This window comes from Staurois parvus, unplaced genomic scaffold (assembly GCF_062004578.1).
Source record: "Staurois parvus isolate SC_StPar_1 unplaced genomic scaffold, SC_StPar_1.0 ptg000696l, whole genome shotgun sequence".
Lineage (NCBI taxonomy): Eukaryota > Metazoa > Chordata > Amphibia > Anura > Ranidae > Staurois > Staurois parvus.
In genome coordinates this window covers 10,634,644-10,655,356 of record NW_028318492.1, presented here as the reverse complement: position 1 = coordinate 10,655,356, position 20,713 = coordinate 10,634,644, and the positions used below count along the sequence as shown (strand labels likewise).

Sequence of the window (20,713 nt, the reverse complement as noted above, 5' to 3'; positions counted from 1 at the left end):
ACTGGGATTTTTTTTATACAAAAATGGAAAAAAAAAGTGGAAAAAAAAACAAAACATATTTTTCTTATAAAATTTTTCAAAAAATCTTTCTTCATAAATCTTGGCCAAAATGTATTTGGCTAACTTTTTGGTAAAAAAAAAGAGAAACCCAAACCAGTTTATAAAAACATCAAAATGTAAAATCATTTTATTTAAATTATATTTGTTTTTTTTTCCCCTAGCAGTAGTGTCACCATAGTGACACTGTACTACTTGTGAGGTTGTGATCTAGATTTTTTTTTTATACAGATTGCTTTTACACCCATTAAGGCTGTAAAAGCAATTTTCTCCTTCTCTCTGGCTGCATTCCTGTAGCCACTGAGAAATAATGAGAAGTGTAATTGGTCACAGCTCATCACATGGTACAAGGCTGTTGTGAATGGAATCTGTGATCATTCACAGAATTAGCAAGTAGTAAATAATGATGTCAGGAAGTGACATCTTGTTTACTGATGTCAGGAAGTGACATCTTGTTTACTACTGTTCATGTGATCACCGATTGGCCAATTAGTGATCACATGAATTGGGACATCACACAGCGGACCCGTACAGCGATCGGTGTTCTGCTGTGTTTGGCGGACACAGATCACAGAACTGTGCGCTCCCTGGGAAGGCAATGGTTGTGGGTGGGATGTTTAGAAACATCTCTCTGCATTGGCAATGCTCCCATCTGGCCGTTTATCGGCATGGGCCGGACGTGACAAGGGTAAACATTAGATCAAACTTAGGGTGTACATTTTCTGGTAAAAAAAAAAAAAAACAACACACCTTTGAGGAAAACACATGGTGCCTAGGATTCCAAAAACTAAAGATTCGGTGTCCAGAGATTTGTGTTTGCTTTTTATCCCCAGGTCAATGTTAATGCAAAAGCTACTGGAAGCAAACCGGAAATAATGTACACAGGCTTCATATTTACAGGCAAGTAAAACGCAGCCTCTTCATGGGAAATGTGTTACATTTGATTTGCAATGGAGATGGTTTTGTAGTCATTAACATTGACTTCACAAGTTCAATTGCAGGAGAATAGGGCATGCTCCCGAAACACAAAGCAAATGCAGTAACACAGAAAAAAAAAAAAAAGTAAAGCACAAATCTCATAAGTCTAAGTGCACTAATCTTGAATATGCTCAATATGTGTATTTGGCCATATGCTTTGAGTTCAGCTTTAATCAGATGAGGGAGAACTCAGAAATGTAATTACAGTGTATAAAAGTGTCCAGGTCATTTTTAGCCAGACAGAAGTTTCCACAATGAAGGTTTTCCAATCTTGCATTCATAGCTGGTCAGGTGTTTTGGTAATGTTTGAGGTGCAATAACTGTGGGCAGTCAATCATTTTTTGTAGCCATTCATGCATCGGGAAATTAAACTGAGAATACCATGTGAATCTTTACTCATATCACACCTATTGCACCTTATATAACACATCATAACAGACTTTTACTAAAATGCAAAAATTGTGATTCACAAAACAATTGGGTGCTTTATTATTTCAGCCACTTGCAGGATGCAAACCAATCACCTTTACAATACAGGAATTTAGATGCATTAAAGTACCAGCATGATATTTTTAAACCATATATTCTTTTCAGTTTTATGTCTTTTGTTCTAACAAAAAGAAAAAAAAAGTTAAAAATATTACCTTAAAAAATGCAGTGCACAACATTTCTAAATCTGCCTTCACTTTTATAAGCAGATTCATTAACAATGTGCAAATAACACAGCTATTTCGACTCTGGCATTTCATTTTAATTGAAGTCAAGTGGGTCCATTGAGGGCACAAAGTACCTTCTGTGCTGTAAACATCGAGCAATTTTCACAAAATGGGAAGCTCAACAGCAGGTTGGGAGGAATAGACTGGGGGATACGGACAAGAGGGGAAAAAGCAAGGAGGATGAAAAACAATACACAGAAAATGTGCACGCCTGTGTATATGAGTACGTATGTATACACAAACGTACATACATACACACACAAACGTACATACATACACACACACACACACACGACTGGACAAGTCCACTTATCCGTGAATTATCACAACTAAGTGAACCAATAAAAAAATAATAATGCTGCCCTATATAAAGAAGAATATGTGGCCTGTTTTCTTTTCCACTCTTGTCTGGTAAGTATATATTAGTGTATACATTTCAATGAACGCGCTAAAGTAAAATGAGCATTTTGGCATAGGTGTTGCAGACCCTTAGGGAGTAATCATACATAATGGTCACATTGAATGTGCCAAAAACAGCTTTTGGGAATCACTTCAACAGGAATACAGACTGAATACATGCAGTAAAATGTCCATCTTCAGCTTGGTATATATTAAATTGTGTGAACATAACCAGTAGTCTGACAATATAGCTTTCTTGACACAACACAAACAGAAGGGGACTGCATTAATACATTGGATAATGTGCTCTAAAAAGGTAAGGCTAAAACCTTGATTTCTCACAGCAACATTGAATAACAGCATATTGTTTTCATTTCATATGGACTTAATTACCCTGAAGAAAGCAGCAATTACTTCTCTCTGAATATGCTTCATAAGATATTATATACTACAACACCATCTCCCCACCAAAGTCTTCATTCAGTAGGATACTTCTGGGAAGCAAAAAAGACAAATTCTGTTCATCTTATCTGTCTTCAGCTTCATAAATCCAAACAATTGGTCTGCAAAACGGTGACTCCCATTCACCTCTCTGCTAGATCTCGTCTTCTGGAGAAGAAACCAAATGACCAGCATTTTGAGACCTCCATCATTTCCACACAAAATGCAGAGAGGTGATCTGGTAGATCACTAACAGGGCTGTCCTGCAAATAATGAGTCTTGCTTGCGAACAAAGCATTTCCAACTGCAGCACTGGAGTTGGGCTCAGCTTGCTGATACACTGAAGTAAGGTCCCTACGTTCCCTTGCATGCTAGATAGTATCTGTATAAAACCTCAAGCAAAGTGAAGCAGCTGGCAGCAGATTCAGGTGAACCGAGGCATCTCGCACTGCTCGCAACGGTTTAGTGCTGGGTGATTGAGAAAAGTACAGCTATTGCAATTCCATGGAGACCCTTCAAAATCTTCATCTCTTGCTTGTCTCTGGTTGGGTCTGTGCCGATGAGCTGGAAAATAGGCACATTTTCAATTAGTTTTCAATGAATTCAACATTCACAGAAACTTCTCAATATCATTACACAGTTTTCAAAGGGAAGATAGCAGAATTTGCAGCTACAGTCAGTGGCTTAGTTTTCTAAAGGTGGAAGCTGCAGGCCTCTTATCCTTCTTCTGTCTTCTCTATCTAATGTTCGCTGCCTGGAGAAAGCTTGCAGGGTGGGAGTTGAGATGTATTTTTACTTCTACAGCCAAATTGGTACAACACCTACTTTATATTTGTTACATCTTCTGAATCACATAGCAGAACTAAAAAAAACTAGTTAACAATTGCTGCTTACTTATTTAATTGTGTACAGTTTATTTATCTTTTTGCTTCTATTTAATGTTAAGGAAAGGATTGTGGAGGCAGGTTTACCGCAATTATCCCTGTCTGTACTGTGCTGATGCATGTTTTCTTTTTATTTCTATAGTCGAGATATGAGTAACAAACCAAGGTATAACAATGAGCTCATGCTCGGGAACAGAACATACAGGAGCTCTAAGGCAGAATAAAAATTGGGCAAAGAATAAATTACTTCCTGGGGTTTGAGCAAAAAGAAATGGACAAGCTTGTTTCTTATATTTCTATTCAGATACAGTGGGTATAAAAAAGCATCACCCCCCCCCTTTAAAATAATCACATTTTGTTGCTTTGCAGTCAGAAATGAAGACAGACACAGTTTTTGTTTTATCCAGCTCTATTTACTCAGGACAACTTATAACATCCAAGTGAAAGGTATAACACCAATATGTCAGAAAAAAACAAAACAAAAACAGAATCGCTGAGTTGGAAAAAGGATCACCCCCTTGTGTCAGTATTTTGTTGAACACCCTTTTGCTTTAATTACAGACTTTAGTCTGTTGGGATAAGTCTCTAACTTTACACATCTAGACTTTGCAATATTTGCCCACTCTTCATAGCAGAACTGCTCAAGTTCAGTTAAATTTGATGGTGACTGCTAGTAGACTGCAGTCTTCAAATTATTCCATAGATCTTTATTGGGGTTTAAGTCTGGGATCTGACTAGGCCATGCAAGGACATTCACCTTTTTCTCCTTCAACCACTGTGTGGTCATTTTTGCTGTGTGCTTTGGGTCATTGTCATGTTGGAAGGTAAACCTTCTTCCCATTGACAACTTTCTGGCAGAGGGCAGCAGATTTTCCTGAAGAATTTGATGGTATTTTGAACCATACATTTTTCCTTCTATCCTGACAAGTGCTCCAGTCCCTGCTGCATAAGAACACCCCCATAACAGGATATTAATACCTCCATGCTTTACTGTAGGAATGGTGTTATTTGGATGGTGAGCTGTATTGGATTTCTACTAGACATAGCATTGAGTGTTGAGGCCAAATAATTACATTTTATTCTCATCTAACCATAACTTTTTCAATGTGGCCTCAATCTTCAAGGTGCGTTTTGGCAAAGCTCATTCGTGACTGCATGTGACCTTTCTTGAGGAGTGACCGTTTTTCTTGCAACCCTCCCATACAAGCCACAATTGTGGAGAATACGTGATATTGTTGTCACATGCACACAATGACCACTCTGTGTCATAAATTCCTGCAACTGCTTCAGAGTTGCTGTAGGCCTCTTGGTAGCCTCTCTGACCAGTTCCCTCCTGACTCTTTCATCCAGTTTGGAGCAATGTCCTCATCAAGGGAGGATCTGTGTTGTACCAAATACTTTCAACTTCTTAATAATAGACTTCACTGTACTTTAAGACATTGATAAAGTGATTACATTTTTTTTTTATCACTCTGATGACTTGTACCGTGCTACCCATAGTTGATTGTTTGCTTCAGTTGCACTAACAGGGTCTGAAACAGTCCAGAAAAGCTCGTTTCATTCTGAGCCAATCAAAAGAACCACAGTTCATCACAGCTGAAAGTAAAATGGCTTTGTGTGCCATTGGGAAGGTGATTAGATACACCTGATTGAGTTTACAAGTCTTTCTTAGGAGGGGGGGGGGTTGATCCTTTTTCCAACCTAGCTGCACTGAGTAAACACAGCTGCATAAAACAAAAACTGTGTTTGTCTTCATTTCAGGCTGCAAAGCAACAAAATGTGATTGTAGACGGGGTGATTCTTTTCTATACCAACTGTAAGCTCTTGAGGATCCATGTACACTGTAGGAGAGATTTATTAGAAGCTTAAGTACTCAGAATCTGGTGCACGGTGTCCTGTGCATGGCAGCCAATCAGCTTCTAACTTCAGCTTGTTCAGTTAAGCTTTGAAGAAAAAAAAAAAAAACCCTAGAAACTGATTGGTTTTAGTAAATTTCCTCCTTGTATGCTGTGGTACCGTAGTGCACTTCAACATAATCTGTGTGCACAGTGTCATTTATTTTGAATGGCACCCCAATACATATACACAAATTAAGTGTGGTGCAGTAAACTTCATATGGGTTACGGTGACCTGCAGTGAGAAAAAAAAATGCCAGCACAACCACACCATTCATTCAAAGATCTGTCTGCCGAGACTTAAAGCACTCAATGAAACACAAGTGCGGTGATTACTGCACTCATAGTCCATTGACACTTCCCCCAGCTCAGTAACTGAAAGTCCACATCTTAGTACAGACCTGAGCTGGAGAAAGAAGCTGCAGGAGTCTGTGCACTGCACCTGTGATCCACTAATTGCAGTTGAAATGTTTTGCAGGCTCATTTGCAACAAAATTGCACTTTTTTGGCTGCAAATATGGAAGCATTTTTAATTTTGCAAAAGGTTGCGCTAGCCTTTAAGCAGTCTTTAACCACTTCATGACCAGGACATTTTTTACTGTTTGGCACTGTGCTACATTAATTGGCAATTGCTTGGTCATGCAACACTGTACCCAAATTAAATTTTTATAATTTTGTTTTTACACACAAATAGAGCTTTCTTATGGTAGTATTTGATCACCACTGGACAAAAAACAAAAATATTGAAAAAAAAAAAAACCCCAATATGTTCTACTTTCTGTTACAAAATATATTCAATAAAGTCAAATCTCTTCATAAATTTAAGCCAGAATTTCTTTGGTAAAAAAAAATCCCATTAAGTGTGCATTAATTGGTTAGTGTGAAATGTATAGTGTCTACAAACTACAGGGAAGAGTTGTGTTCAAAATAATAGCAGTCCAGCATTACTAGCCAGACCAATCACTGTTTCTGGTATAAATTATATTTCTACATAGCAAATAATTTACAAATAGGTGTAGTAGAGCAATAGAAAACAAACAGACCCAACAGTCATGACATGCATGCTGCTGATTCTGTGTAAATGAATCATTATTGAAATGGGGAGTATTCAATATAATAGCAGTGTGAAGTTCAATTAGTGAGGTCTGTGAAAAAACAGATGTCAAACAGGTGGCCCTTATTTAAGGAAGGAAGGAAGGCAGCAAATGTACATGCTGGTTACAGTGCATTTCTCTCTGAACATCTGAGTAAAATGGGTCGTTGCAGACATTGTTCAGAAGAACAGCGTACTTTGATTAAGAAGTTGATTGGAGAGGGGAAAACATAAAGAAGTGCAGAAAACGATAGGCTGCTCAGCTAAAATGATCGCAAATGCTTAAAAATGAAAACCAAAACCAGAAAGACGTGGAAGAAAACAGAAAACTACCCTTCGAATGGATTGAAGAATAGGCAAAATGGCAAGGACTCAGCCAATGATCAGCTCCGGGGTGATCAAAGAAGGTCTAAAGTTACCTGTGAGTACTGTTACAATTAGAAGACGCCTATGTGAAGCCAAGCTATCTGCAAGAAGCCCCCGCAAAGTCCCACTGTTAAAAAAAAAATCTACATGTGCTAAAGAGGTAATAATTTACCAAAGAGCACATTGACTGGCGCAACCATGCTTCACTGTCTTCACAGTGTACTGTGGCTTGAATTCAGTGTTTGGGGGTCGTCTGACAAATTGTCTCTGGCCACTAGACCCAAAAAGAACAATCTTACTTTCATCAGTCCACAAAATGTTGCACCATTTCTCTTTAAGCCAGTCAATGTGCTCTTTGGCAAATTGTAACCTCTTCAGCACGTCTTTTTTTCAACAGTGGGACTTTGCGGGGGCTTCTTGCAGATAGTTTGGCTTCACATAGGAGTCTTCTAATTGTAACAGTACTCACAGGTAACTTTAGACCTTCTTTGATCTTCCTGGAGCTGATTGTTGGCTGAGTCCTTGCCATTTTGGCTATTTTTCTAACCATTCGAATGGTAGTTTTTCGCTTTCTTCCACGTCTTTCAGGTTTTGGTTGCCATTTTAAAGCATTTGCGATCATTTTAGCTGCACTTCTTTATATGTTTTCCCCTCTCCAATCAACTCTTTAATCAAGGTACGCTGTTCTTCTGAACAATGTCTGGAACAACCTATTTTCCTCAGAATTTCAGAGAGAAATACACCAGCATGTACAATAATTGTCACCTGTTTTTCAAAGAATGAATGACCTCACTAATAGAACTCCACACTGCTATTATTTTGAACATGCCCCTTTCAATTAGTGATTCAATTACACAGAATCAGCAGCATGCATGTCATGACTGTTGGGTCTGTTGGATTTCTATTACTCTACTACACCTGCTAGTAAATTATTTGCCATGAAGAACTATCATTTCTACCAAAAACATTGATTTATCAGGTTAGAGATGTCTGACTGGTATTATTTTGAACACAGCTCTCTCTCTCTATATATAAATAAAATTTGCCTGCCACGTGCTGCCCCTGTCGTAGTACATATACTGTAGAGGGGTGGCAAATGGTTAAGTGTGTGTGCGTGTGTGTGTATGTGCGTGCGTGTGTGTGTAAAAACATTGCATTTTTGCATGGAAGCTGTGGGACGGTACTCCAAACTTCCTTCCTGCATTTAAACTTTTGGGGATCCCAAGCGAGATCCAGTATCATGATCAGCTGATCAATGTGGTAATCTGGTCTTGCTGTGTCACCAGGCAATGGAAAGAACATTCTTCTCAAAAGGGACAAAGACATTTGACCAGTAAGGATCTCGTCTTGGGAGCAAAAAGTGGAAGGAAATGTGCCTCAACCTTTACTATAACAAAGTTTTGTAATGTCCATTTCTACAGGAAGTGATTACATTTGATATATGGCAAGATCTATCAAATCTCTTTGACATGCCTACATGTGGATATGAGTTTTTCAGTTTTACAATCTGGAGTTTACATTAGAATGTTTACTATTTAATTAACCTGGCACTGTGAATGAATAAAAAATATTTATTTTTATTTATTGTGATAAGTTCGCTATAGCTGAAATCTGGGCTAAACAAACATAAAAGTCTTGTGTGTTTATTCTTGAATCTGGGTCTCCTTTGCGTATTTCTACCAAATCTGTGAAGTAATCCAGCATGAAACAACTGTCGTTTGCCTCAGAAGCATCCTGCAATACAGACTAGTCAGTACTGCTCTCTAATTGTGCAAGTGTGGCTGGTTTTGTATCCACCCCCAGTAGGCAGCCTATGGGGGGGTCCTGCCCACAGCTTTGCAAAGCACAGTGAAACCACTCCAGTGTAGCTTTACCTGTCTGTTTAGGATGAATTTCTGTGCCAGTCTAATGTCTCCTACAGAATGAAACAGGTTTCCCTGTACTGGGTTTCATTCATTCTGGTGTGTTTTGATCAAAAGCATCCCTACAACATTATTTGCTACCTCCATTACTCACCATGCGGATGGTCTTCTCCGTGTGTGAGTGTTGGCTTTATGAACTTCCTATATACCAGCATGTTTCTTCATGTTGGAAAATAAATTGTGGGAGAAAATGAGATCAGCAAGCCGGTTTTAACCCTTTATTTTGCCATGAAGTGTGGCACCCCGTTTTGACAGCGAAAGGGTTAAAGAGATGGGCTATAGAAGCAGAATACAAAAACAGGTTCCATTTCTATCACATAAGAATGAAAAATGAGCCTCAAGTGGGAGAGGATTACCAAAACCATAAAACTGATAGATCCTCGTGTGACATCTCAACTTCTGTGACAGAGCTAGAAATGAGCAAAAACCCTCAGGATGAGGTAAACAGGATTTCCATACAAATGTGTGGCTGACAAAGGAACTACAGCTCAGGCATCACAGTAGCCTGGACCTGCAACTCTAGGTATCACATTAGCAGTCCACAGCTGGTGAAGGCAGAACACATTGTCAGCAGCAAAAGCATTTCATTTCCTGTATACATAATCATTTCTCATTTGCCCTGTTGCACTGGCATGTATTGAAACTGGTCTAGTTTTTCATTTTTACTTATAAAAAAAAAAAAAATGCTATCTGAAAGGAAGAGCAGCAGGACACATACCAATGTCCCCAGCACCTGGGTTTGGGATGTCAGGGGGCTCAGGTTTTTTATTTGAGGTCACGCTGATTCTTCTTGCTTTCCTTTCAACTGATGAAGAATCAGATGAATCTGATCAAAAAAATACAAAAAGACAAGTTACACCTAAAGACAGTTCAATAATAATATGTTTGTAGTCATTTTCAAAAATTTAGAAACAGTATATTTTATGCCTGTTTCTGGAACTGGAAGTTTTTAAATTATAATTAAAGGCATTTTTTTTTTATTCTGAATAACGTTAAGAGTGATTAGAACACTTGTAAGGTTTTAATTGCTGTCTGTGTCCCTGTTGGGAAGATTTATTTTCTCTTTGTCCTGATGACCTTTAAAATGTTACACTCATATTCAGGGTGTAACATTCAACATGTTATGAAAAGACCAGTCCCCGTTCTGCTGCTTTGACAGCTAGTGGGGAATCTCCTCCTTGCCAACGGTAAAAATTAAAAAAAACAAAAATGCGGCTGTGCAGGGCTCTGCCCGCCCAGCCACATCACTCATTCACAATGCTCTGTGAATGAATGAACTACAAGTCCCAACAACCTTAGTGGCTGTCGGCTTGTAGTTCACAATGAGCTACCATGGCGTTCTGGAACTCTATGGTAGTACATTGATTCTTCTTGTCAGCATATCTGCTTGCCCGTATATCACTGATGCAATGGTTTACAGGCTGCTGCAACAAAAACTAATAAATGCATGTTTTTATAACCTGTAAAAAAAGAGCATATATTGTTTTTTTAGCAAAAGGTGAACTTATCCTTTAACACTAAAAGTAAGGAAAAAAACCCACCAAATTGTGGTCACCAGAAGAGGAATAGAAGGGAAATCTTCCTATGGGGACACCATTTCTGGTGACTGTGGCGACTACCAGTGATTTCCCTCAATTTGCAGAAATTTCATCTCAGCTGTGACTATAGGCAGTGAAGGGAAATCTTTCCAATGGGACACAGATCAAAACAATACATTTAGTTCTACTTTAAAATCTAACATTCACATAGTATAAATATTTCATTAGGACTATGCACACATCAGTTTCTTTCCCATCATCTATTTTATGTGCCTTTTTTTTCCCCCATAAAATACATAAAACAAAAAAAGGTGTCTATTAGCAGTGGAAGCAATGTACGCCTTTTATGTGTGAACCTAGGCTAACTAGAGTTTTGACACAAATCAACAAAAGAAACAAGGCGGCAGATGACCCTCTTATTATCTTGCAGGTAACAGAAGAGGCAAATCAAGTATTTTAAAAAGTTCTTACTTACAGATTTTTTTCTTCCATAACAGATGTTTTTATTACCTTGCAGTATGCCACTGAAAGGACTAGAAAATGTGACTACTCCTGGACAACAGATCACCAGCACATCCCCCTGCTTCTTTAAACTTCCAAAAGAAGAAAGGGCTTGGACGTGTAATTACCCTGTAGACTGGTCCAGCATAACAACTCTCTACATACCCTCTAATGTACTAAGGCTGCTGGGGGAGAGGGGCCAAAGGTACTACTACAGAACGGTGGCACACAGCTGCAGACTCAAAGCTTTTGTCTTTCTACACAGAGGACGCTTTCACAGGTAAACATGCAAAAGGGTCTCTAACTTTTCTTCAAACAATATTGCATGCCAATAACAGATAGAGTTGCTCGCAGAGTTAAGGTATACAGAAAAAAAGAATCCTACTTATGCTATGATAAAGAACATCTCCCATATCAAGAAAACAGAACATTGATAACAGCATTCACCCAATTACATATTACTGGCTAAATCAAATCACCGCGATACCATTGTATACCAGTGGATATAGAAACTAATCATAATCCCCCTAAAAAAAAAATAAAAAAAAAATAAATAAAAAAATCACATTTTGTTGCTTTGTAATATGAAATGAAGACAGGCAGTTTTTGTTTTATCCAGCTGTATTTACTCAGTGCAACTTATAACAGCCAAGTGAAGGATACAGAGCCTTGAAAAAGTATTCATATCCCTTGAAATATTCCACATTGTGTCATATTACAACCAAAAAACCTACATATATTTTATTGGGATTTTATGTGATGGACCAACATAAAGTGGCACATAATTGTGAAGTGGAAAGAGAATGATAAATGGTTTTAAAAAATTTTTTACAAATAAATATCTGAAAAGTTTGGCGTGCATTTGTATTCAGCCCCCTTTACTCTGATACCCCTAACTAAAATCTAGTGGACCCAATTGCCTTCAGAAGTCACCAAATTAGTAAATATAGTCCACCTGTGTGTAGTTTAATCTCAGTATAAATACAGCTGTTCTGTGAAGCCCTCAGGTTTGTTAGAGAACATTAGTGAACAAAAAGCATCATGAAGGACAAGGAAGGCACCAGACAGGTCAGGGATAAAGATGTGGATAAGTTTAAAAGACATTTAAATTAATCATCTGAGAAATGGATTGAGTATGGCACAACTGCAAACCTACCAAGACATGGCTGTCCACCTAAACGGACAGGTCGGGCAATGAGAGCATTATTCAGAGAAGCAGACAAGAAGCCCCTGGTAACTCTGGAGGAGCTGCAGAGATCCACAGCTCAGGTGGGAGAATCTGTCCACAGGAGAACTATTAGTCGTGCACTCCAGAAATCTGGCCTTTATGGAAGAATGGCAAGAAGAAAGCCATTGTCGAAAGAAAGACATAAGAAGTCCTATTTGCAGTTTGCGAGAAGCCACGTGGGGGAAACAGCAAACATGTGGAAGAAGGTGCTCTGGTAAGATGAGACCAAAATGGAACTTTTTGACCTAAAAGCAAAACGCTGTGTGTGGTGGAAAGATAACACTGCACATCACCCTGAACACACCATCCCCACCGTGAAACATGGTGGTGACAGCAGCATGTTGTGGGGATGCTTTTCTTCAGCAGGGACAGGGAAGCTGGTCAGAGTGGATGGGAAGATGGATGGAGCCAAATACAGGGCAATCTCAAAAGAAAACCTGTTAGAGTCTTCAAAACCCTTTAGACTGGGGCGGAGGTTCACCTTCCAGCAGGACAACGACCCTAAACATACAACCATAGTAACAATGGAATGGTTTAGATCAAAGCATATTCATGTGTTAGAACGGCCCAGTCAAAGTCCAGACCTAAATCTAAATAAGAATCTGTGGCAAGACTTGAAAATTGCTGTTCACAGACATTCCATCCAATCTCACAGAACTTGAGCTATTTTGCAAAGAAGAATGGGCAAAAATGTCACTCTAGATGTACAAAGCTGGTAGACATATCCATATAGACTTGCAGCTCTAATTGCAGCTAAAGGTGGTTCTACAAAGTATTCCCTCAGGGGGGCTGAATACAAATGCATGACACACTTTTCACATATTAATTTGTAAAAAATTTGGAAAACCATTTCTCATTTTCCTTCCACTTCACAATTATGTGCCACTTTGTGTTGGTCTATTACATAAAATCCCAATAAAATACATTTATGTTTTTGATTGTAACATGACAAACTGTGGAAAATTTCAAGGGGTATGATTACTTTTTCAAGGCACTGTATAACACGAACATTGAGGGGGAAAAAAAACAAATAAAAGTCAAAAACAGAATCACTGAGTTGAAAAAAGGATCACTCCCTTGTGCCAGTATTTTGTGGAACCCTCTTTTGCTTTAATTACAGCCTTTAGTCTGTTGGGATATGTCTCTATGTCGTACTAACTTTGCACATCTAGACTTTACAATATTTGCCCACTCTTCTTTGCAGAACTGTTCACGTTCAGTTAAATGTGATGGTTACCATATGTGGACTGCAGTCTTCAAGTCATTCCACAGATTTTCAATGGGATTTAAGTCTGGCCTCTGACTAGGCCATGCAAGGACATTCACCTTTGTCTCCTTCAACCACTGAGTGGTCATTCTTGCTGCGTGCTTTGGGTCATTGCCATGTTGGAAGGTAAATCTTCCCATTGACAACTTTCTGCAGATGGCAACAGATTTTCTTCAAGAATTTGATGGTATTTTGCCTCATACATTTTTCCTTCTATCCTTACAAGTGCTCCAGTCCCTGCTGCAGAGAACCCCCCCCCCCCTCTCATAACAGGATATTACCACCTCCATGCTTTATTGTAGGAATGGTGTAATTTGGATGGTGAGCTGTACTGGATTTCTGCCAGACATATCGTTTAGTGTTGAGGCCAGATAATTCCGTTTTAGTCTCACCTGACCAGAACACCTCTTCCATGTGGCCTCAGAATCTTCAAGGTGTGTTTTGTGTGGCTGCATGTGGCCTTTCTTGAGGAGTGGCTTTTTTTCTTGCAACCCTCCCATACAAGCAACATTTGTGGAGAATTTGTGATATCGTTGTCACATTCACACAATGACAACTCTGTCAAATTCCCACAACTGCTTCAGAGTTGTTGTAGGCCTCTCAGTAGCTTCTCTGACCAGTTTCCTCCTGGCTATATCATCCAGTTTGGCATGACATCCTGATCCAGGGAGGGTCTGTGTTGTACCAAATACCTTCCACTTCTTAATAATAGACTTAACTGTGCTTCTATGAATTGATAATGCATTTGAATTCTCTTTTTGTATCCATCTCCTGACTTGTGTCTGTCCATAACTTTATCCTGGCGATCTTTTGACAGTGCCTTGCCATCCATAGTTGATTGTTTGCACTATCAGGGACACAAATACTCTAGGAAAGCTCTTTTCATACTGAGCTATCACAGTTGAAAGTCAAATAGCTTTGTGTGCCAATGAAAAAGGTGATTAGCTACACCTGATTGAGTCATTTTTCGGAGGGGGTGGGATCCTTTTTCCAACTCCATGATTCTGTTTTTGATTTTTTTAAAAAAAAATTTCTAGCACGTTGGCGTTAAATCTTTCCCTTGGATGTTACAAGTTGCACTACGTAAATACAGTTGGATAAAACAAAGTTGTGTCTGTCTTCATTTAAGGCTGCAAAGCAAGAAAATATGAATATTTTAAAGGGGGTGATTCTTTTCTATACCCACTTTATACGACCTCGTAATGAGGTGTTTATACTGGGATCATGGTTCAGGCTACAATCATGATCCTGGTAAAATATTTTATTATGGCAATTCCCTTCAATGTAAACGTAATCCTAGCAGCTACACGCTCGCTGGATTACTTTTACAGGCGGCAGAAGGGTGTCCCTACCCCTTCCCGACAGTTTATACAGGGCTCTCTTGTCCCATCGGGGAGCCAGGTAAAGATGCAACTCGTGACATTGGCTTCCCCATACACAGTGAGGAATTGATGTTGTTCCTTCCATTGTGTGATATCAGAAACCAGAAGCGACTAGGCTTTGGTCACTTTCGGTTTGTTTGTTTACAAGTCGTTGCTGGCTTGTGAAGCAGAAGATCCAACCGAGCTCTGTTTAATCTGCTGCTTTGGGGGCCAGAGGATTCACAGACCCCAGATCCCTCCATGAGGACCTGTCACAGCCCATGCTATCACAGGGGATGTTGTTCATCCCTTGTGATTGCAATAAGGTACAGTTTAACTACTTTACAGTTGCCCTAAAGCAGAAGTACTGCTACAGGGCAACAGGGCTGCGCAAAATCATGTATATATACACACATGATTTGCATGATCTTCAGGTAGGGGGCACATGCCGTCCTATCTGCGCTGCTATATTCGGCTAGGGATGTCAATCATTGGGTCCCGGACGTCGTTTTGTATCTATCTGCACTGCACAGCAGAGAGATACAGAACAGCATATCTCCTTGGTAAAACACAGCACACAGTAACCCTTTGATCGCCCCAGATGATAATCCCTTCCTGACCAGTGTCATTAGTATAGTGTCAGTGCTTTTCATTAGCACTGATCACTAGATTAATGTCACTGGAAAGGTCAGTGGCAGTTAGTTCCCACAGTGTGTCAGAATGCCCGCTGCAGTCCCGCTATAAGTCGCTGATTGCCGCCATTACTAGTATAAAAAAATAAAAATTCCAGTATATACACCGCCATTCGTACGTGCTACAACTTTCACGTAAACCAATTAATATACACATACTGGGATTTTTCTTAGCAAAGACATGTAGCAAAATACATTTTGGCCTCCCCCTCCCACACACACAAAGGCGAACGTTTTATTCGCACACACTTACGTAATTGGTGATTACGCCACACGTGAAGTATTGCCATGAACATCAGAGCAAGTGCAACAATTCTAGGACAAGATCTCCTGTGTGACTCTAATCTGGTAACCTGCAAAGGCTTCTAAAGTGTTGCCTATGGATAATTTAATGTGCCGCAGTTTGCTGCTGTTCCACGTGACAGGTTAGGTACCTATTTACTCAGCTTAACATCATCTTTTATATTTACAAAAACCAAAGAAAAAGTTTTTGATTCGGTTTGTGTTCACTAAAATCGATTAAAGTATTTCTTCCAAAAAATTTTGCATTTGAAAAACTGCTACGCAAATACCATGTGCCATAAAAAAAAGCAACACCCACCATTTTATTCTCTAGGGCCTCTGTTTAAAAAAATAAACAATGTTTCAGGGTTCAAAGTAATTTTTCCAGCAAATAAATGTAGATTTTTACATGTAAGACAAATGTCAGAATTGGCTCGGTAGGCAAGTGGTTAAGTGTACCACTTTTTTTTTTCTTAATATAGAATAAGGAGCAAGATGAAACCCAGACAGAGCTCCTTGGTCTGGTGAAATATGTATTTATAAAAGTTTAAAATTGTACTCACAACAGGGCGTTCACTGTGGTAGGGGCATGGCCCGGAAACGCATCAGACTTACCAAACATTGATTACATTGGTGAAGTCTTCAGCTGCTGTTTGTCCTTTGGAAGCTTCTCTAGATACAATTATAGTACGGAATAATTAGAACCCCTGCCATGTTTTTGTTGCTCTGTGAACCTGCGAGAGATTTACTTGCTTCACTTTGACTTGTTGCCAGAACTGAAATAGAGGGTAAGTTTTCCAATGAGGACTCTTACACAAGTCACAATTGTCGAGTCTCTCACTTTTTGGATATTTCCTCACTCCTTGTTACTAATGCAGGCCATATACGGCTCGAACATCGGCTGACTTTTCGAAAAAAAAAAAAAAAAAGAAAAAAAAAGAAAAATGGTCGTTCGTTCGGCCGACGTTACCACCAACGATAAAAAAAATCGGCCGACTAAATCATAAAATTCACCCCATAACTTCTGTCCCTTGCAGGTCACAGCTCATGCGTGGATTTTTTTATCGGTAAAACAATCGGCCGATTTGCTGGGAAAATCGGACAATTGTCAAAATCGGCCGCAAATTTTCCAACAAGACCGATAAAAAAAAACCTGTAAAAAAAAAACGAAAAACGGCCGACCAATTTTTTTTCGCCCAAAAAAAAATCGGCCTATTTTCAAACCGTCTATGGCCGGCATAAGGCTAGGGTCATACTTGTGCGAGGGGCTACAGCTGAGGGACTGCACCTGTTACCGCAGCCGCGACCACCTGCACATAACGTGCTTCCGCTCAGGAGATGCGTGGGCGAACCATTAATCCTAATGGACCCCTCCAAAAACTGGAAACCACAGTGCAGTTTCCCTGCACTGGGAACTGCACTGCACAGTTTCCCTGCGCTCCCATTTTCTGAAAAGGCGTGGGGACCTTCCCCTGCGTTTTCAGCGGATGCAGCAGCCTATTCAAATGAATTGGCTGCTGTGCACGAGCAATGCAGCTGCATGGACACTGAGTGTGAACCTATCCTTAGACAGGAAATGAAGGAAAATCTTCCACAGACAACTAAAAACTTAACAGAGGTTTTTAACCACAGAGTCTAGATATACCAAAACTGTGATCAAGAAATGTAACACATGCATTTCATTCACATAAAGGCAAAGACAGCAGTAGAACTAAAGCAGCAGGCCACTTACCTTTTTTACAAGTGTTGGGGGGCACAGCAGGACCAGGAGCTATGTTGTCATAGAAGTTGCTCAAATCAAGCTTCCCCACTCCTATAAAACAAATCTGTTAATTACAAGTCTGCATGTGGTAAATTTACCTCAACACCCAAAATAGAAAGCAGAAACAGGAAAAAAAATAGATTAATCTTGTTTTCTGTGTTTAAAGTGGTTGTGAATCCTTAAACCCAGTGACATGACAAGCCTCAGATGTTACACAGAGATGAAAAAAAATTCTCCTACACAAGTTGCACTCATTTATCTGCAACCATCTGTCTTCTATAGCCTCCTAAAGCACACATTTTATACAGCATTTTAGATCACCAGAAGGCAAGAGATCTCATGTCACATACTGCACAGATTAGAGCAGGGAACCAAGTGTAATCTGAGACTTAAGTGGAGGGAATAGACACCACCTTCTACATAGTCTCATAGGGAAATATGCACAGCTGAGGCTGTCAATCACCTGCGGTGTGCTGGGGGTGGTGGGGTGGGGCCATCTCCCGACTGCCTGGCGTCCAAAACTGTCAGAAGAAGTGACTCCTATAGATACCAGAGGAATGAGAGAGAAGACAAAAATCACACTAGGTGCCTTGGATCAAGGCAAATACACGCTATAGAAGGATAAGCTTAGTTCATTTTTAATTTCGGAGATTTACAACCACTTTAAAAAAAATGTAAGTAGCAATAGCGTAAATGCACATCAGTGATTCCAAGGTAATGCAGGCCTTAAAATACATATATATTTTAATGCATTCAGTTTAAACAGGTAAAAACATTTTTTAATTTTGTAGTGAATATTTTACTGTATTTACCATATAGTTTTAGATTAAGTTGAAGAATAAGATCTTCACTCCTATATATTTGCCCTATTAATGCCCAAAGTAGGTTAATTACACAAGAGCACATTGGGACAGAGACTAAAAGAGGAGGTAAATCCAGAATTACCCAAAACTAATATACTGCTATGCTGTAAATATGTCAAAATACACTATAGTATAATAGTTTGTAGCTCCTTAAAAGTACAACTAGTCTTTTATTTTTACCTAATGCATTCTTTGCATTACAGTAAAAAACACATCACTACTTGTCCTATCACCCCCCCCCACACACACACACACACACACACTTCCCTGTCCCTAAAAACCTACCGGGCCCATGTCATGGGGGGCACTTGCTATGGGGGCTCTTGTTCTTGAGCCCCATTCGGTTTGTCCATTCACACACAAATCGTGACTTGGCCCTGCTACCCACCTCTCCTCAATGGATCTGATTGACAGCTGCTGTCTCTGAGCCAATGAGGAGGGAGAGAGCGAGGTAAGCCGCTGCTCTCATGCACATCGCTGGATTGAGAACAGGCTCAGGTAAGTATAAGGGGGCTGGGGGGTAGAGCAGACCAAAGAAGGCTTTTTACCTTTAAAAAGGTAAAGAAAAAAAAAAATTCTAGCTTTACGACTTGAAGCATGGTTTAATTGTAAATACAGGCGTACCTCGGTTTACAAACGCCTCGGTTAATGTAATTTTCGGTTTATGAATGAAAATCCAATGAAAATAATGCCTCAATTTAAGAATTTTTTTTGCAATACAAACGAATTAATTGGTTTTCAATGTATTTACAATTTGTTTTTAATCATGTCCCTGTACAGTATTTATGCCTTTAAAGTGCACTTTATAAAGCGTATTGAACAGATAAGACTTCTTTTTTACCTTTTTCTGACCTCCAGAATGGATTAATTGGTTTTCAATGCATTCCTATGGGAAACCGAGTTTCGGTTTACGAATTTTTCGCAATGCAAAAAGTCCTGCAGAACGCATTAAATTCATAAACTGCAGTACACCTGTAACTAACTTTCAGCATAAAAATATCCTTCTTCCTGAGTTACCCTTAGTGACATTGAAAACACTTACTGACAGTTGACAGCACTGAAATCTAGGCCCAAGCTTCATATTGCTGTGTTAAATGATATGCCTTTCTTAAGACAACATGTTCCGCTGCAATGACAGCTTTTTAAGGAACAGTCTTAGCTTGTGCATGTTTCACATTTTAAAATCCAGCATTAAGTGAAAACATTCATCACCAAGCCAAGAAAATGCAAGCAAGTGGACAATTTATTATCACATGAATTGCAGACTTTTCACTGAAGGGCTTTTGAGACCATTACCTGCTGTGCACCAAATACAGACTGAGTGTTTAATGTAGGATGTTAAAAGATTTAATGCGAAGCCAGTTAATCTTAATGAATACTTAAGATTAGGATTTTGCAGTTCACTTGCAAATTAATTTCCTCTGACTCGAGTTAATAAAAAAACGTTTTCTAATCATTCACTAAGCTGTGCACAATTTCGGGCAATTCAGATTACATTTCTATACACCAGGACTGTTCAGATGTGTCAGAAATGCAGACTCAGATTAATGTAATGCTAGAGCCAAGTGCAAAGAGATGGCAAACATTGGATTCATTAAATAATGAAAATACATTTGCTGTGCAGCTTAAAAGGCTGCAAGCTAAAACTAGATACAGGAAACTCTGTGAAAGTGGATGTACTCTAAACGTTTTAGAGAGAAAACATTTGAGTGTTAAAGATAAAATATGCAGACTATAAAAGGTCTAACCACACTGGTGTTAATATTTATATTCAGATCAGATGGAAAAAATGACTGTTGGAAACTAGCTGCTATGTGCTACAGCACCATTTTGTTAGTTTTGAGGAATGCCCACCACTGACACTTCAGTAATTTATTAACGACATCACCAAAACATTTGAAATAGTAAGAATACGCTGATCTGTTGACATTTCTGTATTCACATCTCAAAACTTTTTTTTTTTTTTTTATTATTCTATGCAGTGCTGTATCACTGAATAAAATTATTTCAAAAGCCAATTAAACATTTAAATCAGATTAGTTCATATAGCCTCACACTGTAAAGATAGCCTTGATTCTATTATTGACAAAGGTAGAATGACCAGTATCTAAACGTATTAATGTAGAAACAGTTTATTCATTTACATAATTAAATGTTAAACTGAAGAGTTTAGAATAATTAAAAAAAAAAAAAAAAAAGTTTTGATATGTGAATACAGAAATGTCAACAGATCAGCATATTCTTACTATTTCAAACGTTAAACTGTTGCAAACTTTTTTTTTTCTTTTTTAGAAATTCTGTATATTTTTAGACCAAAATGTTGCCTAGCTGCAAATATAATATTATTACTGACTACAATTACTGCAAATTCTTCTTTTTTACCAAACTTTGAGATGAAAGGCAAAAATGCATTGTGCACATCAAAATAACAACCAAGATGTGTGCTTGCTGTTAATTCTGAAATAAAA

The 20,713-nt window shown here is 38.9% G+C and overlaps 1 protein-coding gene across 2 annotated transcripts in view; it reads right to left on the bottom strand.

Annotated features, from left to right (window-relative positions):
* Positions 1–1,494: 1,494 nt before the first annotated feature.
* TAB3 (TGF-beta activated kinase 1 (MAP3K7) binding protein 3) overlaps positions 1,495–20,713 on the bottom strand; it is an 83,249-nt gene continuing 64,030 nt past the window's right edge. For both annotated transcript variants that reach the window (XM_089653006.1, XM_089653007.1), the window contains exons 6-8: positions 17,353–17,433; positions 9,470–9,577; positions 1,495–3,155 (exon numbers count right to left, since the gene is read on the bottom strand). In XM_089653006.1, the coding sequence (XP_089509132.1) occupies positions 3,016–3,155; positions 9,470–9,577; positions 17,353–17,433 (329 nt within the window). In that variant the 3' untranslated portion in view covers positions 1,495–3,015. The remainder of the gene's footprint in view (positions 3,156–9,469; positions 9,578–17,352; positions 17,434–20,713) is intronic.